The 24,581-nt window shown below is 36.2% G+C and overlaps 4 protein-coding genes across 5 annotated transcripts in view; all 4 read left to right on the top strand.

The window, feature by feature from the left end:
• The first annotated feature begins 155 nt into the window (after nucleotides 1-155).
• Nucleotides 156-15,249, top strand: LOC117982137 (uncharacterized). The gene is made up of 11 exons (XM_034968431.1): nucleotides 156-379; nucleotides 947-1,083; nucleotides 2,801-2,967; nucleotides 3,434-3,478; nucleotides 4,123-4,154; nucleotides 4,377-4,423; nucleotides 4,506-4,587; nucleotides 5,107-5,211; nucleotides 6,302-6,391; nucleotides 14,812-14,924; nucleotides 15,027-15,249. Exons 1-11 carry the CDS (start codon nucleotides 377-379, stop codon nucleotides 15,247-15,249), a joined length of 1,044 nt encoding a protein of 347 aa, XP_034824322.1. The 5' UTR covers nucleotides 156-376.
• An 891-nt stretch (nucleotides 15,250-16,140) lies between these two features.
• Nucleotides 16,141-18,056, top strand: LOC117982556 (endocuticle structural glycoprotein SgAbd-5-like). The gene is made up of 3 exons (XM_069498489.1): nucleotides 16,141-16,314; nucleotides 17,260-17,384; nucleotides 17,808-18,056. The coding sequence occupies exons 1-3, from the start codon at nucleotides 16,306-16,308 to the stop codon at nucleotides 18,031-18,033; spliced, it is 360 nt and encodes a 119-aa protein (XP_069354590.1). The 5' UTR covers nucleotides 16,141-16,305; the 3' UTR covers nucleotides 18,034-18,056.
• Nucleotides 18,057-21,428: 3,372 nt separating this feature from the next.
• Nucleotides 21,429-22,462, top strand: LOC138402391 (flexible cuticle protein 12-like). The gene is made up of 2 exons (XM_069498687.1): nucleotides 21,429-21,571; nucleotides 22,237-22,462. Exons 1-2 carry the CDS (start codon nucleotides 21,429-21,431, stop codon nucleotides 22,460-22,462), a joined length of 369 nt encoding a protein of 122 aa, XP_069354788.1.
• Nucleotides 22,463-23,116: 654 nt separating this feature from the next.
• Nucleotides 23,117-24,581, top strand: part of LOC117982554 (endocuticle structural glycoprotein ABD-5-like) — a 116,807-nt gene continuing 115,342 nt past the window's right edge. For both annotated transcript variants that reach the window (XM_069498491.1, XM_034968919.2), the window contains exon 1: nucleotides 23,117-23,299. In XM_069498491.1, coding sequence (XP_069354592.1) covers nucleotides 23,291-23,299 — 9 coding nt within the window. In that variant the 5' untranslated portion in view covers nucleotides 23,117-23,290. The remainder of the gene's footprint in view (nucleotides 23,300-24,581) is intronic.

Here is a 24,581-nt window from a genome sequence, read left to right as displayed (position 1 = left end):
AGTAGTACGATTAGTAGGATAATATTAGCAGAATTAACGCCGTCAGTTCCTTTAGACTCTTTGCTCTGTCGATTGAAGAATTTTTCACTAGACTCATACTGGTCCCCAGATAATTTATGCGTTTCTGTAATAGACTTGCGGCAAACACAGGCAATTACGTTACGAGTTTTTAGCCAATCAATTGTAAAAGCCATTCCAGTGTTTACGTAACAAGTGTGATGGTGTCAATGACATGATAGAGTCCTTGGAGTCGCATTGTTTGTAAAGGAATGAAGTCCAGACTTGACATTCTTGAAGAACTGGATATAAGGTGTAGACAGTTGGACCGATATCGCAGTTTACTTGGACACACAGTGGGAAAAAGCATTTCCAAATCATGGTGAGTTGAAGAAAGTATCGTTGAATTTATGAGTTTAGGTGGTTCTCAGTCAGCCCATATAGAATATAAATAAGATTGACATTTTTTTTCCATTTAAAGCCTTTGGCAGTCTTGGTTTTTCTGGATATTTTGTCAATTCGTTTTAAATAAAATATCAATTTAACACAACATTTTAAATCAGATGCACGAAACAGGCTGAGCACTTTGTGTAGTACCGGTAAGTAATTAGGTATACTTTTGTAGAAACGGATAATATCTTTCGTTCCTAATTGGACTAATTTTTCAGTAGATTTATTAGCCGTCTCTACACGGCATGCCTTCTCTAAGAAGATGCGTCGAAGTGGAAGACATCCTTAAAATAATCGTTAATTTCGCATACACGACTGCTTAAACGTAGGTCACGTTATTTTAATCAACCGGACTAGAGCTAGAGCTCTAGTCCGGTTGATTAAAATATCAGCATTTAGATCCTTTTATTAGCTCGTTTTTTATTCACATGCATTTCTCGGTAAATAATGCTCGTTCCTCAGCCGTTGGCCTTGACATTTTGTGTTTTCTGTTATTCAGGTAAAGGGCGTGCGCTTCTGCTTTTTCGCAGCCATCTTCTGTGTTACTATTGTATATTTACCGAGATCAGCTAGCATGGAACGACAAATAAAAAAGCTCGTGTACAACAATAATGGTTTTGGAACGTACAGCTTTGAGTAAGTATATTTTATGTGTGGGTCCCGAGATAAATCTGTCTAATATGAAGCTCAAAAAGCAAGTGTGTACTTGAGATACTATACATTACTTCTTGATGCAAACTACAGCTTTAACTGCAATAGAAATAAACTTCAACTGTTGTAGAATAGGTAATACTAATAACTAGGTAGGTACCCAATAAATATTAATCAGGTACGAAGTCCGTAAAAATGACTCTTCACCCGCAATTTTAACTCTATGGGTCAACTGTCAAAAATACGGTTCACCTTTAAAATAAGGACTAAAATCGTCCTTTGACATGAACTTTGACACAAAGAGTTAAAATGGCGCGTGAGGAGTTAAATTTTACGTGTTATAAAGCATATCATCTTTTCTCTTGACGATTACGTATATAAATACACTTGAAATCTGTCTGTTAATCTGACGAATTGACACCTGTCATGTACCCAACAATAGGTACAAATCGCTCGCGTATTGTGTGAATCTAAGCTACAGAATTGCGCAGTTCAGCGACAATCGGTCAGTTTAGGTACTTACGTTAAACTTATTTTGTCAATCTAGCATCAGATAATTTGCAAAATAATATTTCAAAATTAAAACGTGACTTTAAGCTTAGTGTACCTACCTTATGGTACTTCTGTATACTATTATGTCTATACTAACTCTGAAGTCCTATACCTGTAAAAAATAGTATTAGAGTTAGTGCAAAAAAAACCGGAGGACTTTAGAAAAACTAATGTTTCCAAAAAAAGTTTGTGCATAGGTTTGTGTTAAAAACTAAAAATCTTGGTCCTATGTATGTAGCATCATTTTTTGGAAATATTAGTTTTTGAAAAGTCCCACATTTTTTGGCGACAATTCAAAACTACTTTTACTAACCGCTTTTTAGTTATGGCACAACTTCATTGTGGCTTTTCTAGTCACTCGTCTGCAACCACCTTGGAGGGGCGCAGTATTTAGTGCTTTGAAGTGCAATAATCTGGATGCAAACATGAATTATTTATTAATTATTACTAGCTGATGCCCACGACTTCATTCGCGTGGATTTACATCTTTCAAATCCCGCGGGAACTCTTTGATTTTGCGGGATAAAAGCTATGTGTTAATCCAGGGTAAAATCTATCTCCATTCCAAATTTCATCCTAATCCGTTCAGCCGCTTTTGCGTGATTGAGTACCAAACATCCACACTTTCACATTTATAATATTAGTACTATTAATTCTATTATTAATTTTTATAACCCATTAGAGAATAACAAAATTATGGTTTCCAATAGGTTTTAATTTTTTTACCACGATAAAACATATTAGTAGAAATTCCATACATTTATTATTTAAAGATCAGTTTTAAAACTGGTTTTAATAAATACCCAAACTAGTTTTAAAATTATATTATTTATGGGCTGTGGCCATGTGGCATTTGTGACATTTATTTGCATGTTATTAATATTTTGGCCTAAATGACTCCTAATTAAGTAAACCAAAATCACTATTGGTTAGTTGGTTTGTTGGTTATGGTTAGTCCTTCAACCACGTCACAACGGATTGACGAGATTTTTTGCATGGGTATTAGTTGCATGGGTTAGTCACCTGGAGAGTGACATAGGCTACTTTTTATCCCGGAAAATCAAAGAGTTCCTACGGGATTTTTAAAAACCTATATCCACGCGTACAAAGTCTCGGGCATCAGCTAGAATTCATCTAATTTTATTTACAGGTTTGCAACTAAAGATGGAACATTTCGAAAAGAGGAGGGAGGTATTATTAACAAAGATGGGCGTGGATATGTTGTACGAGGTGAATATGGTTACATAGATCCTGAAGGACGTCAGCACTTAGTGCGGTATGTAGCCGACGCGAACGGCTATCGACCACAAACGGACAATATCAGATTTAACGATAGGCGAATTATTTAAACTAAAATTTAGTAACTAATAAAATTTTAAATAATTTTGAAGTTGTTTAATTTTGAAGGTACCTATGCTCCTTAGGGCCATAATAGAATGGATACTTTTAGCATCAGCTATCGGCAATTCAGTTGTTTTTCAGTAGCTTGATGCTGCGATTGAACGCTCCACTCCGCACACATACAAGCTCCAGTCGCAGCAATTATGTGGTGTTTGGGAAGTTCATCAAACGCCAAAACGCGCGATTTCAATACACCAATTGGACGCAGCAAGTCGTAAAAACGTGATGCAGCACCAAAACAATCCCTAAAACGCGTGATTTTAGTACAGCGATCGAACGCAGACAATCGTCAAAAGCGAAGACGCATCGATGCAGTCGCAAAATTGTCAATCGCTTATGCTAAAAGCATCGTGTCTGCTATATTTGGTAAACCAGCCTGGACAAAATAAGATTAGAAACAAAGAAATGAAAAACGTGGCCATAAGACGCCTACAGAGGTGAGCAAATCAAAATACATAACATGTTCGCTTCTGTCAGGCATCCCACAATAACACACAGCATTTTTATTTGAGCTCAGGATAGGTAGATAATATAAAAGTATCTACAGGTATAACAGAGTTCTTGGGGTAACCTATAAAATCTAACGTGGGTATAATGGCCGTGGCTAATAAAGTCTGATTTCCTAATAGTGAAAAACTATTATTAAGAGCTGGCCTCCGACCAAGTCAAAAGTTTGAGTAGGATATATTTATTCACTGTAGTATACCGAGAAAGAGATAAACAAAATATATTAGAGACAACAACATATAAAAGCAAACAATAACGTTTAAAAAAATATTAAATAAAAAATACAAAATTTTGGAAGTTATAATTATGAAAAACTATCCACATTTAAAAAATAAAGACAATCATGAATAATGGTTCAAACTAAAAATTTAAATATTTGTTCGCCAGCTCCTCAACTCACATTGCAGTTAAATTATAGTTTATATTACAGGTAGGTTATTACGATAAATTCAATTTACGCATATTCGCAAAAATGAAATTGCCTGTTTTGCAATGGGTAATACTTTGAATCAACGAGAACTAGGCGCTGAAGTTTATTTGTCATAAATACTATGTGGAAATTAGCAATTTACCTTTTGCCGTATTTTGTGAGTTACGTGAATTGCATACCTAACTTTTAGAATATTTTGAAATATCATTATCTACAACTTTGTCCAGGTCTCCTCCAGTTCCACTTTTGAACCAAGGATCTTAACAAAAATCATAATATTAATAGTATGCATCTTAAGATAGTCTTCTTCTTTTCTTTCCGTGCTTTAGTCAAATGATACACTAAGAGATGAACTGGACAATTATGTGATTTAATGGAACTTTTCTAGGTACTTCAATACAATATAAGGCTAAGTAATGGAGTAATTTATACTTAGTGAGTAATTTTGAAATACAATTATTATTAAGAATACCCATTTTTGTTTTTTTAAAGCAAAACAATTGTTTTTATATTTAAGTGAAGACGTGGAGCTGAGAAGAATATTTGCCAGTGAATTTCCTCAAGATACTATCAGGAAAAGTGGAGTTTTAGATCCAGAAGTAAGTATATTTATTTTTCATCTTATTTGTAATTTTATGTACTACTAGATGTTGCCCACGACTTCGTTCGCGTGGATTTAGGTTTTTGAAAATCCCATGGGAACTGTTTAATTTTCCGGGATAAAAAGTAGCCTATATGTCCTTCCCCGGGATGCAAGCTATCTCTGTACCAAATTTCGTCAAAATCGGTTGAACGGTTGAGTCGTGAAAAGCTAGCAGACAGACAGACAGACAGACACAGACAGACAGATACACTTTCGCATTTATAATATTAGTACGGATTAGTATGGATTATAATATACGTTACATAGAGTTGGCTGACTGTAGATATTGTATCAAAAAAAATCATGGCACTGTAAAGGTGCAGTTCCTTAAGTCAAAGTTCAAAGTCATGCAGTTTCGGTACTAAGTATATCTGATCCAGGTAAGGCGTATTTCGACAGACATAAGTTACATCATTACTTGAGATTGCACTTACCTAAACGCAAACCTAATATCAATAACATCCCTTTTTTGTAGCACTTGGGCCGTTACAAAGAACTGAAGAATTATTATAAAAACCCTAAGGCTAAAATTAATAGTCACTTCGAAGAATTGACATGTTATAATAAGGAAGAAGGAAAAGTAAGTCAAATAGGTATTGGTAGTTACCTACTGGCGTTTTGATTGTGGTTTTCAGAAAAAAGTGCGTACCTAACAGGATTTAGTTTAAGATTTTAATATGGTTTATATAGGTTATGATATTTCAAAATCCTTGAACTTTGAATCTAGCTGAACTACCGAACATAAAACCGGCCAAGTGCGTGGCGGGCCACGCGCAGTGTAGGGTTCAGTAGTCACGACTTAGCCATGATAGTTTTCCTTTAAAATTGATTATATATACTACTGCTGTGAATTTTTACACGTTCCTATATACTACCATTTGACTGATAAGGGGGAGGGGGGGCACTTGACTCTAATAAAAATTAGCATTATAAAACATCATATTTTCCAAAGTACAGTACAGTATTTTTAAAATACCTATTCAACGACAACCCACACTATGGGGTACAGACGAGAAAAAAGTCATCCCCACTTTACATGTAGGGGAGCTACCCTAAAAAATTTTTTTATCACAATTTTATTTCACCACTTTGTCGACGTGATTAATATTTATACCCATGCCAAATTACAGATTTTTAGCACTAATAGTCTCTGAGATTAACCGAGGATGGACGGACAGACAAACGGACATGGCGAAACTAAGGGTTCCTTGTTTACTACGGAACCCTAAAAAGGAGAGGTGTTATAATTAATACAGTGGTGATCTATCTCTGACTGTATCTTGAGCATCGAGCAATATGTGAACGGTGGCTCGTGATGCTCGTGGGTCAAAGAGAAAGGGCATAGTTGTGCCATCTTGCAATCTATCGTGTTCGTAACGTTTACAAGTAAGCATCTACTGTAGGTAACTAACTATAATTTACAAGTTCGAAGCCAATTTTTTTTGTCAAATTTATTTTATTTTATTTTAACACTTATACCAACCAAATCAAACGTATAGATATAAATATGGTCTATCTGTCAGTCAGTTTTTATATAATAAAATATAGATTGGCCCTGGCTATTATAACTAATCTGTGTAAAATGGTATCAAAAATACTGGATGCATTTCAGCGCTGAATAGAATTCTCTGAAATAATTAACATTTCAAATTGTCTTGTCAAATCCCTAGATGTGTAGTGTGGACATGGACCGATATTCACCTGAAGAAGACCAATACTACATGTCACCGAACAAAGAGAGCCACATCGATCGCCGCAGAGTCTTCTGTTTCATGTTACTCTGCTTCACTGAGGATGAACTTGACAGAATAGTTGCCTCTTTTTGATATACATAGATGCAAATATTGTACAATAAGAATTTAAATTATTTAAACATGCACTCGATTTTTGTTTTACATCATAATTCTTACTTCAACTACAGAGTGCTTCCACTTCCACTGTGTGAGCTACCTGTCATTATGTATTCAAAAATATGCATATTTATTGACCGGTAATATTATTAATAACTTGCTCGACACATGTATCACACAAATCATGACACTTCGCAATCGAGAAAAGGAACTCTCTTTGACTCTTCGACTCGATAGTCAAATCCCTGGTCAATTTACAGCTTGCGTGGATACCCCGTAACGAGCTCAACTCTTAAGCAGACTGAATTCCGAAAGGTCGGCGGTTCAAACCCCACCCGTTGCACTATTTTCGTACGTACTCCTAGCACAAGCTTTAGGATTAGTTGGAGGGGAAATTTTATTAGTCATGATTAATCAACATGGCTAATCTTCTTTAAAAAAACTAAGTAACCTCTCGCACTCCGATTGCATTCTCTACAGCATAATATTATCAATTAATGAAAATTATATTTTTGGAATTACCATTAGTTTGACCTTTTCACATACATAAGTATCATTGCAAACGATAAACTGTCCAGCACTTCGAAACCCAAGATAAATAAATAAACATGTATATAAGAGTTCCATATTAGTCTGACCGCCCGTATTAATTAGTGAAGGTTTTTGTCTTTCATAATATTGAAATCTGTTCTCTAAACTTAATAACCGTTTGTAGTAGATTTCGTATTTTATCGTGTTGTATAAATGACGCATAGCATCATACCTGCCTATGCAATTTCCGTTGATAGATATGATCATTTAAACTTTAAACTTTCGGTTTCGTGACATAGGTAGGTAAGTATATCTATACCTACTTACGAGTATAATAACATTTCGATAAACAGCTTTCTCACAGTCACAATTTCTTGGTGCAAAAACTAAGCAATATCATTAGGCATAAAAGACTAGCATATGCCCGCGACTTCGTTCACATGAACTACACTTTAAACCCCTATTTATTCCCTTAGACGTTGAATTTTTAAAAAACCCTTTCTTAGCTTATGACGTGGACATCCACGTCATAATAACTATCTGCATGCCAAATTTCAGGGTGTTACGTCCAGTAGTTTGACCTGTTGATAGATCAGTCAATCAATCAGTCGCCTCTTTTTATAAATTTAGAAGAACGTAATGGCCTAAGAACCAGTGCGGCCAGACCTTCCTTGTTTTATAACAGCTGAAAGTTTCTGTTCGTATTGTCCTCAACACTGGGAGGAACGTTTGTTTGGATGATTGTTTGGATCATGGTGGCTGGTAACAACCCTCTGCCAGACACCTTAGTTTAGTAAATTATTAACGTTTAAAGGTGTCTGGCGGGGGTTATAAATTGACTTTATAATTTGACGTAAGATTTTTTACACCTTTAGTACCTACCTGTTATCTCCCAAAGCCACCATGATCCAAACTGCGTAGTCGCTGATGGTTCTTTGGGGACAATAATGCATAGAAACTTTCAGCTTTTATAAAATAAGGAATGTCTAGCACGCGCTGGCTCTCTCTCTCTATAAAAGATGCTACTGAAATAATAATTTTATGGTTATACTTCACTAAATGTATATGTTTGACCTATGGTACTTACTGGTGTTAGATAGAATCAATACCTTGGACCATGGTGGCCGTGCTAAACTAGATCACCAACTCATCAGTGCCCCGATCCTAAACAAGAGAAAAGAATGCCTTCAATATATTATATTTTCTGATTTGAATAATTGGGCTTGTTATCGTACCTTTTCGTAAGTGATGATGTTATCTAAGATGTAATGCTAAGCGAATAATCTCGTTATGCTTGTTACGTAACAAAAAATTCACAACAGTGTTTCTTTTGTAATTGATAGGTATGTTAATCCTTAATTTAAAGAGACCTATTTACTAGTTACATAACAAACACATTATTTTCTTTAAGATGATCTATTGTTTAGGTGCGTTTCCTATATTTGCGACCATTATTTTGTAGTACCTATGGTTCACATGCATATTACTCAAACAAATGCAATGCTTATATAATTGTAGGAGACGTACTGGATATGTAGCTTTTCACGGCTCAACCATTCAACCGACAGAGATAGCTTGCATCCCGGGGAAGGACATAGGCTATTTTTTATCCCGGAAAATTGAAGAGTTCCCCCAGGATTTTTTAAAAACCTAAATCCACGCAGACGAAGTCGCGGGCATCATCTAGTTGTTAATAATGTACTGTACACTGTAGCTGTGCGTTGTTGTAGTGTAGTATGAGTTGAGAAAAGTTCTGCCCCACACCTTCTACTCCACTTCTCTTGCTTCTCCGTGCAAAGCGTACGCAGCACTAACTACCAGGTTTGTTGCGGACACTAATATTTTGACATCTGCGGATGCGGATGCTTGATGCGGATATCAGAAGTTCACATCTGTAACTGAACAGAACTGTGACTTTTAGGATGTACGTGCAGTAAAAACGTATAACTGAAGAAAAAAACTGCTAAAAGCTTGTTTTGAGATATTAATGTCGGAGTTTCACGCAGATAGATTGAGGAATCATGCACTAACACTCAAATTATATATTGAGATGTAAACTTTTTATATTGTACCTATAACTTCTAAACATGTACCTACTGCACAGTTGATGCAATAAGATTTATTCTTATTCTTGTAAGAACTTTATATTAGAAAATGTATTTGTAACTATTATAATAATATTATTAATAAATCAAGAAAATCGTTTCACCAAAGAAGCATCATATAATTTAATAAATTACGTACCTAATCCATGTTTTCATGGCAGGCATTGTTCTAAATAAAAATAACAACAATAACCTCCGAAAATATTGCGCAAATATATAAGCTCTTCTAGAAAAATACAAATTAGCAGTTAGCTATTATAGTGATTTCTCATTTCGCTAATATCGGTTAATTACGATCATAACGTTCTATGTGTCTGTGCAATAGTGAACAAGATCTGCATCATAAAAGTTTTGAAATATTTAAAATGATTAAGTTTCACCAATTCGTCAGAATTAGTCTAAACTATTTAGCAATCTATTAGTTCTCATCACCAGAGTGTTAATTTCTTATTGGATAATATAAGAGTAAGCTAACCATTGCTGTTGAATAAATTTGGCAATTTGGATGTAAAGCTTTCGCAGTTAAATAAATTAAATCACCACATTTAATAGTTAGCAACGGTTTTCGGAACAGTAAACAGTAGGTACCTACACTTCTACAAAGTTACCTACTTCATGGTATTTATCTATTGACAGTCTATCAAAAATGAAATTATTACAATAAAATTTAATGCTAACCTTACCTAATTACTATACCGATCATGAATACTGGAAGGTTTTCCGCACTGGACAGCCAGGCTGATCCGTTGCGCAAAAAATGAGCCAGCTCTTATGTCAACAGATGAAGCTATTAATCGCGATGAAATGTCTTGTAAAAATTTTTTAGCACTAAGACTCCATGGCCCTAGGGTCTCTACGGCAAACGGAACCAAAATGTAACTCTCGATAAGAGAGGCATACTTGCGCCGCTTGCCTTTTTCAATACGTTTGTTACAAATAGTTACAATAATAATTAATTTTCAGCTCAAAGGTCTAATGGGTTTGGATGTTACATCCGAAAAAGATGCTATGTAACTTAAATATGTTGATCACATTCCAAACTATAATTATGTACTTGAATTACGACCAAAAACTTGACCTTATAACATCTCGTATCATCGTGCATTATCTTAATTGCCCACTAATAGATAGTAGAGCCAGTAAAACATTATATAATCCTAACATTGTTAGTGCTTATGTCATAAAAACCTTGTACAATATAAAAAATGCTAATAATAATGTTTATAAATATATTGCTATAAGTATTTTTAAGATTCACTCAGGCCGAACGAATCAAGTCAGTCGGCCTTACTCTTGAAAGCTATGAATTCAATTGCATCGAGTTAACGTATTTCATCGAAGTCAACCGCGATAAGTGGATAAGTTAGTGATAGGCGTAGACAACGTACCTGGTGATAGGTGATCCGGGGCCCTAGGTGCCCTACTGCAGTAGTTTGACAGCTACAGTGCGACGATCCCAATCAGCTCTGATTGGCTGACAATCTCTCGCTATATAAGGAAAAGGACGTCATCCATCCTAGCAAGGCTGCGTTCGAGCTCCAACAGTATCCTGAACATGATGGCGGGAAAGCTGGATACGAAAATTCTCCAGCATTTCATTCAAGTTCTCGTCCGGTAAATACGCAGAGTGTTGACCGGACGAGGGCTTGAAAGTGATCCCAAAATCTTGTTGTTTGCACCCTTATTGTGACTGTATTTATTATTATAGTATGATAGCTGTTGTAAAAATAAAATAATAATAAAATGATTATACTAACATAGTTTTTAAGCATTGTCTATACCTACTAACAAAATATGGGTCTCTGTTGCCTTAATAAAGAATTAATTTATTATTTATTATTATTATATGCTAAAATGCATTGTTACAGAAAAAGTTCGATCCATGGAGAGTGTGCCCATGAACTTTTAGACCTGGTTCCTCCTTCACCTTTCTACTATCGTACCGCAAAGCATCGCCAAGGTCTACACCCGTACGTAGTCAAAATTCCACGGATACGTACGAAGTAATTTGCCTCATAATTTCTAATGATTTCGAACGCCCTTCCAGGATTAGTTTCCCCCTCCAATTATAATATGGGTACCTTCAAGTAAAGAGTGAATAGGCATCTTCTAGGCAAGCGTGCTCCATCTTAGGCTGCATCATCACTTGCCAGCAGGTCTGATTGCAGCCAAACGCTAGTCTATAAATAAATAAATAAAAACATAAATTCTTGAAATTATCAATGCAGCTATTCCGGAATCCACCAGCTGCTCACATTGAATCTGGATTCGTAAAAGATTACGATTTTATTTAGATGGGACTAAAAAGAATAAATGGTTTATATCGTAACATAATAGAAATATTTTTTTTTTTTTTTTTTTAATACAATAAAACTTAAAGCTAGCCTTATCTAATTACTATATAAATCATGACCGCGTGGAATGGTGCCAAGAATACTGGCTGCATTTCCGCGCTGGACAGCCAGGCTGATCCGCTGCGCAAAAAATGAGCCAGCCCTTCTGTCACCAGTTGAGGCTATTAATCGCGGTGAAATGTCTCGTAAAAAATTTTTAGCACTAAGACTCCATGGCCCCAGGGTCTCCACGGCAAACGGCACAAAAATGTAACTCTCTATAAGAGAGGCATACTTGCGCCGCTTGCCGTTTTCAGCTGTTTCTGCTAGAAATATATAAATATATATTCTATAGAAATTAGTAATTCTACGGATATCGTATGGAAATCTAAATCACTTTCAAGATTATTAAGTCTACAACTGGAGGTCAGGCATGCCATGCACTGGTTCAACACACGACGATATCATAACTATTTTGAGGGTTCCGTATCTCAAAAGAAAAAAGTAACCCTTATAGGATCACTTCATTGTCTGTATGTCTGTATGTCCGTCTGTCGTCTGTCAAGAAATCCTATAGGGTATCTGAAAGCATGTTTGTTTGTTGGTTTGTCCTTCAATCATGCCACAACGGAACAACGCATCGGTGGGATTTTTGCATAGATATTAGATATAGTTAAAGACTTGGAGAGCGACAAAGGCTACTTTTTAACCTCGAAAATAAAAGATTTACCACAGGATTTAAAAAATCTAAATCCACGCGAACAAAATCGCATGCATCGCTAGTTTGTTGCTGAATAAATTGATACATTTATTCAGCAAGAAACTAGAACATTGGTTAAGTACATTTATATGTAAGATAAATTATGAGATACATATGGTTTGTATAAATTCTTTGGGTATTGTTATCTATTTAAAGAGGTTTAAAAAAACCACATCAACTAAACATTTTCTCACGTTCTTAATAATCCATCCAAGTACATACTTTTCAAAAAGACTCATCAGAATCCAATTGGGCACAAATTATTCAGCGCAAAACGAAACCTTGGCCTTTTCCGCGCGATTATCAACATAAAATTGTGGTTTGATAGACTAGTAAAAGCTTGTGACTTTACTAGTTTAGGCATTTTATCACAGCCATTCCAAAACTTTTTTGATGGCAAAAATATTAATAGAAGTTTCCTTGAAGCGCTTCCTCGCGTCACCATCTAATATAAAAGACTGGGTCCTTTGATAATGTAAGCACCCAATAAGAAAAGATTTTTGGAATTGCATCCCACAAGAGGGTTTTAAGGGATGCAAGTTTGTATGAAAGTTCATCATTTTTAAAGTAACATCGATAAAAGTTGGTACTTAACTAATATTAACAATCTTTCGGTTAAAAATAAAATACGAACTACTTACACGATTTTTGAAAATTTTACCCTTAAAAGGGTAATAGGGGATGAAAGTATGTATGAGAGACCTTCATTTTTATACCGGAATACTATAAACGTAGTTTGCTTCCAATCAAATCAAAGTCAATAATGTAGACACATTTTAGAAGCTAATATTATCTGTGGCTGTAGTAGATTTCTGTAAAAATATTTAGTTTAAAGTACCAGGTTCTAAAAAATTTGTATGAAATGAACATATTAATGTACAGACGCTACAATATTATTATTATGTTTTGTATAGGTAGGTGTAACTAATCTTTTTTGTATTTTTTCCATCTTTATTGTTACCTTAGTAAGAGTTATTTTAACAGTGTGAAGCAGCAGTATCATCTTCAGTGTAGTGTCGACCACTTACAAAATAACGTAAAGGCCGTGTTAATCACTTGAACAGATTGACGTTCCCATAACCTTACGAGAATGTTTCATCTGTATGATGAACCTACATACTAATGAACACTTGGCTGAAGATTACTAAAGATTACTATCTAAATAAAATTTAACAGTGTAAACAAAATACATTTTGTTCCACTTGCGCTATCAATTAGTATAGTTACCTACTTTTAATGGTTAAATGTACTATTAACAATTTGTTAATATCATTTAGTAAGTTTTATTTGATTTTTATGTTATACTAAATACCCACTCATTATGATGCAAGTAAAAATAAGGCAAACACACTGAATATTGCTGATAATAATTGATGCAAAAAAAAATACCAGTCACTCACACACACAGATTATAAAATAATTTTAAACCCACACTATTTCTGTACCCACGCACTACGATTTTTTTAAATATGATACCTATGAATACATGGATTCACGTAAACTTGTCAACTATAATAGTTTTATCATTTTAACACATTATCCTGCGATCTTTGTTTGAGTTTTTGAACATCTTCCACGTTCAAAGCAGAATATATTATGAAGAATCCCCAGAAGTTAATCACACAAAGATTGTAAGTGAACTCGAAGTCATTACATTAATAAGTAGTGAAAACTGTAGATAACCAATTACGATTTGGTAAACATTTACTAACTTTTTACCCCAGCAGAGAAGACAATAATTGTTTTTTAATTTTTAATAGAAAACCTAAATATATAAAAGGAAAAGACTGACTGACTGATCTATCAACGCACAGCTCAAACTACTGAACAGATCGGGCTGAAGATTTGGCATACAAGTATGTAGGTATTATGACGCAGGCATCCGTTAAGAAAGGATTTTTTAAAAATTCAACCCCTAAGGGGGTAAAATAGGGGTTTCAAATTTGTGTAGTGCACGCAGTCGCGAGCATAAGCTAGTATTACAATAAAACCTTAAGCTTGCCTTATCTAGTTACTGTACAAATTATGCATTTATTAGTCATCACTATTAAAGCCCACTATATAACGCCCAAAATCTCACACCAGCGTGGAATGGATCCAAGAATACTGGCTGCATTTCCGCGCTGGACAGCGAGGCTGGTTCGTTGCGCAAAAAATGAGGCAGCCCTTCTGTCACCATATGAGGCTATTAATCTTTTTGAAAGATCTTTTAACATTGACTTTTGTAATTTTATATTACTTAATAACTTACATAGGTCTTATTGGATGTTTGCATGCTAATTTATGACCATAGTGCACTTACAAGCTTTATAATACATAATATGCTATAGGTAAAGGTGCGCTTTTGCTTTGAACTTAATAAGAACCACCGCGACGACCCAGCCGCTATGTTGTAACCTGGTAATAGAAGAAATACTTACATATATAAGAGGGACGTTTGGATACGTAATCACCCCATACACCAAGTATTCTCTGAAGAATATAGACGATACAAAACAATAAGAACAATGAAATTGGTTAGTATAGGAAATGAAATGTGCAATATTGGATGTGCCGTAGAAATAACTTGTCTGTGGAACCTCAAAATATCTTTTTTTACAGCTCCTGGTTCTTTTTTTGGTTTGTGCAGTATCTGCTGCCCCACAAAATCCTCAAGACGTGCAGATCTTACGATATGAATCCAATAATGCTGGTCTGGATTCGTACAATTTTGTGTAAGCAACATCTAACCGCAAGATTAATTAGCAAGCAAAAAGCAAACGAGTTATTGCTTAACACAATTTCATCTCAGTTAGTTAATATATAACTTTTGACAGGTGGGAGACATCCGACGGCAGTAAACACGAAGAACAAGGTCAGCTAAAGAATCAAGGAACGGAAAATGAGGGCTTCGAAGTCCGGGGGGAATACGGATGGATTGGCCCTGACGGTGTCACGTATCTCATCACCTACGTAGCTGATGAGAACGGATTCAAACCCCAGATCCAACAAGGACCAGGGGGCGCAGTCCCATCAGCTGTTATAGCTTCTCTAGGATAACATAATAATATTTATAATTTGATAGAAATGTCACTGTCATGTAAATAGCTTAGTTATACCTACTCATGAACTGTATATAACATTTGTATACTATTTCATTAGATCAATTATTTTTTTATTTCTATTTTATTGTCATATAAGTTAGACATTAGTTATAAGTATCAAATTGTACCTACTATAAAATGAACCACAGATGCTCTAATAATGAAGAATTAATTTTTAGATTAATAGATTACTTAATAATAACGAATTTAATTTAAACCAAGAGTTTTATTTAATCTTTCCATTAAACATAATGTAAACTATATACTTACTTATTGTAACATTTTACCAAAATAAGAATTACCTACCTTAGAAGTTTCAAGTTATCCTTGGTAAAGACTGTGCATTGGTGATAATCAATGAAGTCTAGAAAATTATAGTACCACTTAACTTTTCACGCCTATCTATGACTATGCATTTATAAACACAAGAGCTCTAGACCAAAAGTGGTAAAATTATTTTACTATGAAGATTTATTAAAATCAGATACTTACCAATCGTGTTTTGTAAAAATCTCCGAAGCATTGTATAATATTATTAGGTTATTACTTACCATTTAGATACTTATTGTTTTAAAAACAAATATTCTTAAAATTCACCATCTAACTATCATCTCACTATTTTAATCGCACAAGAAAAAGAAATAATTTTAAGACAATCAAGTGTGAATTTTGTGGAACTTATAATACAACCATTTAATACCGCGCATAAAATATCTATAACTAAGTACGCGTATAATTAATATTTTCAAGAATGCATCTAAGTTAAAGAATGTCTGCCGGCAGTCATGGTGGTGTGTCAAACTTTATTTTGTCACGCGTTGTTTTGTTGTTACAATCCAAACTAAGCAGTTTACCTTCACCGAAGCTTGATTAACATTTTGGGCAGTAGGTTTGGGAGGTAGGTACATTGGTCTTTTACAAATAAGTCATCTGCTATAGATATAAAGGATGAGAGACTAGCCAACGCGTTACATTCTTTTGAATAGTCACCGTCGCAAGACCAAATCTAAAAATGAAACTGGTGCGTACAATTTCTTTTTATTTTCGGAAAAGTGTTTGTGTTACAGTGAGTGTGGTACTGGTATTTAGTGTAATTGATTGATGAGTTGCTATGTTTATGCGTACCTATAGTGCCAAAAAATAAAAGCATATTATAGTTTTTGTATGTTAATAGTGGGGAAATATTATAATAATTAAATTTTTTACATAATTTGTTGAGTTCTTTGATTTCTAACATTCCCCAATTTTAAATTAAGCTTAGAAGTAAAACATTTTATCAAAACCAAAACGAAAGCTTTTATAAAGTTAAATGAATGACACCATATCATCTAAATATATAAAAGGTGACTGACTGACTGATCTATCAACGCACAGCTCAAACTACTGGAGGGATCGGGCTGAAATTTGGCATGTAGATAGCTATTACGACGTAGGCATCCGCTAAGAAAGGATTTTTGAAAATTCAACCCCTAAGGGGGTGAAATAGGGGTTTGAAATTTGTGTAGTCCACGCGGACGAAGTCGCAAGCATAAGCTAGTTGTTTAATAATAATTTTATCAATTCAGTTTTGTTTCGATAAGTGACGATACAATCTTCTTAATTATGTATATAGAGATTATTAGGGCAAAGTTATACAAATATCATATTGCTCATATACGGTATTTTGATTTTTATGGAATACTTATAAGTAATTCACAGCATGCGTTGCAATGGAACACGTGCGCCACCTTATTGTACGTTGATAGTACTATATCAGAATTCACCTAACTGCCAATAACTGTACAAACTTTCAACTCGATTAGATGAGCGATGTGCATGCGCATAGTAACGAACAGATAGAAGTCATGAATTCTTATTTAAAAGAATGTTAAATTAATAAGATACGACTTCGACACGTTTATTACCTAAGGGATAAATAATTGTTAAATGAAATTATATCGTTACTGTTACGAAATTGTTTTTTCAGTTGATCGTGTTGTGCCTTGTGGCAATCGCGGTTGCGGCCCCGCCTCCGCCTACCTACAACAATTATAATGCTGAAATCCTCCGCTATGAAAACGACAACAATGGTCTCGGCAACTACAGATACGCGTAAGTACTTAATCGTTCCATTTTTCTTCTTTCTTAGATAGCACTATGCAGATCCTCGGGTCCTTGTATCTCGTCGACGTGATCACTTCTGTATATTTCCCTGCCAATACTCATTTTCACCACTTCCTGAAACTGAACTGAAATTTCATGAATGTAATTACCTAAGTAGTTTATCTTCTTCAGGCTTATTCAAACTAATGGATATTCTTAAAAAATCTTATTTTACGCGGATGAAGCGCGCAAGAGATAGTTTCGTGAAAATGCGAAAGTTTGTCAGTCTGCTAGTTTTTTACGGCCTACCGTTTAACCGGTTTTGACTAAATTTGCCACAGAGGTAGCTTGCATACCGGGGAAGGACACAGATGGGTATAATCTATAGTGAAATATATAGATATCTAAGAATTTCAATGCTTTCTGTTACAGTTTCGGACAATCTGACGGCACGGCACAAGAGCAGCAAGGAGAACTCCGCAATGCAGGACGCGAGGACGAAGGCATCGCTGTTAAGGGTATCTTCTCCTGGATTGCCCCTAATGGCGTCAGGTACACCGTTATCTACACCGCTGACGAGGAAGGTTACAAACCCGAGATCGAAGAGGAACCACCCGGTGGCGCACCGCCAGCGCTTGTAGCTTCCCTACTTGGTTAACTCCAAAGCCCTCCGTTTACCTAGTCCACATCGTAATTTAACTATTATCTATTTTTAAATGTGTTATAAATTTTAAAAAGTAACAGAGTTAATTTGTTTTATTCAAAATCTTCTAAGTATGTAATTTGTCAATACAATTTTACAGTGTTTTGCTCTTTTTGCATAATACAAGCCGATGCGTCATCCACCATGTCATGTCACCAATCGACACGGACAGCTTCACATGGAAACTGTACCTAATGAATAATTGATTAGAGTCTACTGAAATCATGAACTCACTATAACTACTTGAACTACAAAGTTCGAAAAGAAAAGTAATGTATAGTACGCGACAGGTCGAGATGGCAATCAGGGAGGAAGCACCCCGCACACCCATGTGGGGTTGAGCGGGGCGCCCCCCTGCCTCCTACCCTGATTGACATCTCAAGTGATGTCGAGGACTATATACCTAGTACCTAGACTATAGAGTACCTAGGCATGCCTAGACACTCGAGGCAGACTATCTTTTTGGCAAACAGTTTAAAATCCATTAGAGTTACATTCTGTAAGGCATCGTTTTTTTCGAGGTTTCTGGACCGATTTGCAAATATTTTTTTAATCAACAGAGGATGTTTCCGTGGTGGTTCCATAAAAATTTCTGGATCCAACTCCTCAATCCTGATGCTGCAGGGTTACTGCCCACCTAAGTTGTCAAGATTCCGGAAGTGTTCATAGTGAATTTGTGATTATGTAGGGTACAGCACTCCTAAACTATAGTGATTCAGGAACTGCGGATGATGCAATATTATTTTTGGTGTCAAGCATAGACTACACCATTGAACTTCGGATCCCAACTCCTCAATCCTGATGCTGCAAGGTACTGAATTCCTAGTCCGTGGGGATTCGGGAATTTCTGATGACGAATTAATATTTTAGGTATCAAGCAACGACTTCATGATTATACTTCAAGTCCAAACTCCTCAAACTTGATGATACATGGTGGATACAGCACTCCTAAACTAAAGAGATTCAGGAACTGTTCCTGGTGAAACAATATTGTAAATGCCGAGCATAAACTTTTATTATTGAATTCCAAGGCCCAACTCTTCAATCCTGATGTTGCAAGGTGCAAGGAACTCCTAAGCCATGTGGATTTCGAAAGTTTTGCTAGTGTTAAGGATATTTCTTATATTATGGACTAAGAGCCGGCGCGTGCCAGACCTTCGTTATTTTATAAAAGCTGAAAGTTTCTCTACGTATTGTTCCAACACTGGGAGGAATGTTTGTTTGGATCATGGTGGCTTTTTTTTAATAAAAATGGCGAGCAAACAGCAGGCGGGTCACCTGATGTTAAGTAATTATCGCCGCCCATGAACCTTTGCAGTACCAGAGGAACCATCAATGCGTTGCCGGCCTTTCAGGAATGTGTTGGTCCGCCCCTTGAATAACCCCATGTCGTAATCTAATGGGAACACCGCCGAAAAATTGCGTAATTGCGGATTATGTCCCTCAGAGAGACACCCAACATAGCCCGTTCCATAACACGCTGAATGGTAGGAATATATCGACGACGCTGTCTTAGATGCGATATTGAATTACATCGATTGCCGACATCGGTCAGATATCGCATGAACATGCGGCCTAAGAAAACGTATGGACAATCGCAAGTTTTTCCTGATAGAATCGTACGCTTTGACGATATCGCTCACAGATCTGCTCGATATTTTATACAACACTAAAAAGCAGTTTTAGTGCGCTTACACGCAGCATAAAGCAGAACTTGACGAGCATGCGAAGTGAAATTTTTTCACTACACAATGGTCTATGTTTAAGACATTGGCTTTTTATTCAGTAGGTCGGAGGTTCGATTTTGGGTACGGCACTACTTTACTCTAACTTTTTGGAGTTATGAGCGACTTTTAAGAAATGAATAAAAACCTGCATGTTTGAAAGGTCTCCATAATGTTCTCAAAGATGTGTGATGTCTGCCAATCCACACTGGGCCAGTGCAGCGTGGCAGTCTATGGCATAAACCCTTTTTATTCTGAGTGGGAAGTGGGAACCCGTTCTCAGTCGTGGACCGGCAATGGGTCAACTACATTTCAAATTTTACCCCAGCGAAGCCGCAACGTCAATCAGTATGCCTATAAGTACCTAATCTAGCCAAGGGGCTAGAGTAGGGACTCTTACTCTAGCCCCACTAGAGTAGAGTAGAGTCTACTCTCGTTAGTAAAGGGTTAGTTAGTTAGTAAGTATGTATAGTATCCCATCAATATATTTACTATAAATATATAAGTATATATGAGTATGGTACTACGTAACAGAGATGTAATCCCATACAAATAATATATCTCATAAAAAGACAAAAAAAACAATAATGCATCTAAGTCAAAGAATGTCTGCGTGCAGTGGTGTTGCATCAGACTTTATTTTGTCACGCGTTATTTTATTGTTACAATCCAAACTAAGCAGTTTACCTTCACCGAAGATTCTGTATTCTGAGCACCGAAGCTTAATTAACATTTTTGGCAAGTAGATATGTATATTGGTCTTTCATAAATAGGTCATCTGGTATGGATATAAAGGATGAGATACTAATTAACGCGTTACATTCTTTTGAAAAGTCACCGTTGCAAGACCAAAATCCGAAAATGAAACTGGTGCGTACAATTTGGTATTGTTTTAGGAAAAATGTTTGTGTTACAGTGAATGTGTGTACTATTTATTATAAGTGATTGATGAGTCGCTACGTTTAAACTTTTAGTGCCAAAAATAAAAGTTTTTTAAATTTTGTTAATTTTGTCATTTTAGGCCCACTTGCGTGTTCCTGAGTTAACTAACTCAGTGTTAACTGCTACCACAAGGTTACTAATAAATAATTTTTCTTGCGCCATCAAAAGTTAGGAGTAAACGTCAAGTTAATTTTCTAAACATTTATCCCACCTATGTGGGAAGGTTTACCCTGGGTTAACACTGGGTTAGTGACGCTAACCTCAACTGTCACGTGCCTGTCAATATCTCAAAATATTCAGGCACGTGACAAAAAATTGATTGCACCCATTGATGTTGGAATCCCCCTCCAAACGACCAAAATGAAATGTTTGGTTTTTTTTTGGTCTTCAAAAAAAAACCAAACACATGAGACAGTCATAAGCACAAGATAAAGTTGAACACTTAAATCCGACTATGATCTTCCTAATAAACGCTGAAATATTATAGTAAAAATGATTTTCTGTCGCTTGGTATATTTTAATGTTGTAGTATATTAATATTTATGAACTCAAAATTTTCTCCTCTTTCATTTGACACCCCACTTGATACGATAGCAAAAAACAAAAAATAAGAAACGACTTCAATACGATTATTGCCTAAGTGATACATAATTTTTAAATGAAAATTAAAGTTATTGTAAAGATATGAAATTGTATTTTCAGTTGCTTGTACTGTGCCTCGTGGCAGTCGCAGTTGCGGCCCCGCCTCCGCCTACCTACAACAATTATAATGCTGAAATCCTTCGCTATGAAAATGACAACATAGGTCTCGGCGACTACAGATACGCGTAAGTATATACTCATTTTGTTTTTGCTGAGCATGCCCCTGAGCAGGTCTTGGGATCTTTTGTATCGATCCGACGAGAGGCGATCAGCCTCTAAATATTTGTCTACCAATACTCGTTTCACCACGTAGGTAGAAGTGCGAAATTTCAGACTCACTAAAACTAATGGACAGGTGTTCTTGAAAAATCTTATTTTGCACGGGCGAAGTGCCTAAGAGCTTATTTCCTGTGTATAAATTCACACTAGTATTTAAAATGCGAAAGTTTGTCTGTCGGCTAGTTTTTCATGGTCCGCCGTTTAGGTAACCGGTTTTACTAAATTTAGTACAGAGATAGCTTGCATCCTTGGCAAGGACATAGACTACTTTTATCCCGGACTATTTTTAGCAATCGTACGAAGTCACAGGTATAAAGTAGTAAAATATATATAGATACTAGCTTATGCTCGCGACTTCGTCCGCGTGGACTACACAAATTTCAAACCCCTATTTCCCCCCTTAGGGGTTGAATTTTCAAAAATCCTTTCTATAGCTATATCTGCATGCCAAATTTCAGCCCGATACGTCCAGTTGTTTGAGCTGTGCGTTAATATATCAGTCAGTCAGTCAGTTAGTCACTTTTTCCTTTTATATATTTAGATTTAAGAATGACAATTCTTTCTGTTACAGTTTCGAACAATCCGACGGCACCAAACAAGAGCAGCAAGGAGACCTCCGCAATGTAGGACGCGACAACGAAGCCATCGCTGTTAAGGGTGTCTACTCCTGGATTGCCCCTAATGGCATCAGATACACAGTTATCTATACCGCTGACGAGGAAGGTTACAAATCAGAAATCGAAGAGGCACCCGGTGGCTTACCACCATCGGCAGTAGCTAGCCTACTCGGTGGTTAACTCCTACGCCTGCCGTTTACCTAGTCCACATCGTAATTTAGCTATTATCTATTTTTAGGTAGATAAGTGTTATAAATATAAAAAAGTATCTGAGACAATTTGTTTTATTCAAAACTAGCTGATGCCCGCGACTTCGTATGCGTGGATTTAGGTTCTTAAAAATCCTGAGGGAACTCTTAAACTTTCCGGGATAAAAAGTAGATTATACCCTTTCCCGGGTTGCAAGCTACCTCTGTACCAAATTGAAATCTGAAGATCACCAAAGGCAGTTAGTTCTACAAGTTGAATATGCGTGGAAAAAAGATCTGGCACAACATTACGGGTGGTCAAAGTGCACAATATACCTTGAAATTTGTGAGGGCGAAATTGCTTTCGGTGGCGTGCGGTGCGATTGTAGAAAATGGAGAGTGGAATAAGGTCGAACATGCATATAATATAATGTGTTTGTCCTCTCCTTTATACTTTATCCATGCAGCAGAAACCTATTGCAAATACTAAAACCAGCTAAACTTCAACGAGCTAATTGAAGCCCTGTGCAATACAATTGACATTTAACTAATAATCCTATACACAGTTATTAACTTCTCAAGTATGTAAATTGTTATATTGCTAAAGAGTTAAAGACTCATCACATTTGTCCTCAAACATCTCCGAGTGACCTTCGTAGGAGTGGCTAACACAAAACGCTGTAACGAGTTAAATTTATCAAATAATAATATATCTATGTGTTGTAATAATATTATATGGTAAAGTATAAAACATGCGTTGAGCTTTGTCAAGTAATCAGTTTTCAAGTGAAGACGATACAAACATCCAATTATTATAAACATGAAACTGGTTAGTAAATTTTGTGTGGTTAAAAAGTTTTGATAATTCGACAATGTTCCTATAGCGTATATATAAATAAAGTGTGATTAAAAGAGCGACGACGAATTCAGTGATTAGTGTCTGTGTTGTGATTTAGAAGAAATTTTAATTTCCAGAAGTTTAATAGGCCAGCCCTAAGGATTGCAAAGTTTACGTGAACTTATAACAAAAATCAAAATAGGCTCAATTAAACCAACCAATATTTAAAAGCTTGACATTATTAGCTGTCCCCTATTAGCTGTTTATGACGATGCAGCCTAAGATGGTCTGATTGAAATGGCTTTTATTATAGGCACGGCACACGCTTGACCAGTGACATTCATACTTGATGGAAAGTGATGATGTGACCTAAGATGGGACGCATTTGTCTAGAAGGTGCCTATACACTCTTGTTTTAAAGATACCAGGATTATAATTGTATAAAATATAATTCTGTCAGAATAAAAAAATCTTCACTTCTGACTCCACTAGTTCTTAATGAAACATTTTTATACTACTCAAAAATGGGTCATTAAGCTTCAGACAGACAGATCTAAACATAATATACGACGAGATCCTTGATGCTCGCGAATTCATCATCAAATATTTTATAATATTTTCATCACCATCATCAACCCATCGCATCGCCTGATCACTTCTGAGAACAGTAGGGCGATTGTCTAAAACCTGGATCAATCATTATTACAATCTCAATTGTTCTGATTGGCTGAATTTGTGAGATTCTTGTTGCAACAATGCATTGTGGCCAATAGTGAGCGAGCATTCAGAGACCAATCAGAGATGATTGCGATCGTGACGTTGTAGCTGTCAAACAACCGCGGTAGGGCCACAGGTGTCGCCTCAAAAGGGAATGGATTTGGCCAAAGCCTACCACGCTGGCCAAATGCGGATTGGCAGACTTTACATATCTTTGAGAACATCATGGAGAACTCTCAGGCGCGCAGGTTTCCTCACGATGTTTCCCTCCACCGTTAAAGCAAATCATACCTACAAACGCACATAACTCTTAAAGTTAGAGGTGCCTTTTTTAACGCTGAGAAATGCGTCCCGCATCCCGCCTCCCCCCCGGAAGCCAGCCAGTTACCCAACCAGCCTGGCGACTGGGTCACAGGAACACCGAAGCAACCAACCGCGACCCAGCCAGCGACGTCCGCCGATGCGGACCTTCACGAGGTCCTCCACCACACGTCCGAGGTGCACCAACGATGTGCGAGAGGGGTCTCGCGAGACCCAACGGGCGACACCGCGATCC

This window comes from Maniola hyperantus, chromosome 5, assembly GCF_902806685.2.
Source record: "Maniola hyperantus chromosome 5, iAphHyp1.2, whole genome shotgun sequence".
NCBI lineage: Eukaryota > Metazoa > Arthropoda > Insecta > Lepidoptera > Nymphalidae > Maniola > Maniola hyperantus.
Note: the sequence above shows the minus strand (reverse complement) of the source record. Positions and strands in the feature narration are given on the sequence as shown.

What these genes read in the sequence shown, in the direction of transcription:
- LOC117982137 (XM_034968431.1), top strand. An exon ending in ATAATAAGGAAGAAGGAAAA is followed by an intron (nt 5,212 to 6,301) that starts GTAAGTCAAATA and finishes TCAAATCCCTAG; the next exon opens with ATGTGTAGTGTGGACATGGA. An exon ending in GCCACATCGATCGCCGCAGA is followed by an intron (nt 6,392 to 14,811) that starts GTCTTCTGTTTC and finishes CTTTTTTTACAG; the next exon opens with CTCCTGGTTCTTTTTTTGGT.
- LOC117982556 (XM_069498489.1), top strand. An exon ending in CTCGGCAACTACAGATACGC is followed by an intron (nt 17,385 to 17,807) that starts GTAAGTACTTAA and finishes TTTCTGTTACAG; the next exon opens with TTTCGGACAATCTGACGGCA.
- LOC138402391 (XM_069498687.1), top strand. Translation starts at nt 21,429, where the DNA reads ATGAAATTGTATTTTCAGTTGCTTGTACTGTGCCTCGTGGCAGTCGCA. An exon ending in CTCGGCGACTACAGATACGC is followed by an intron (nt 21,572 to 22,236) that starts GTAAGTATATAC and finishes TTTCTGTTACAG; the next exon opens with TTTCGAACAATCCGACGGCA.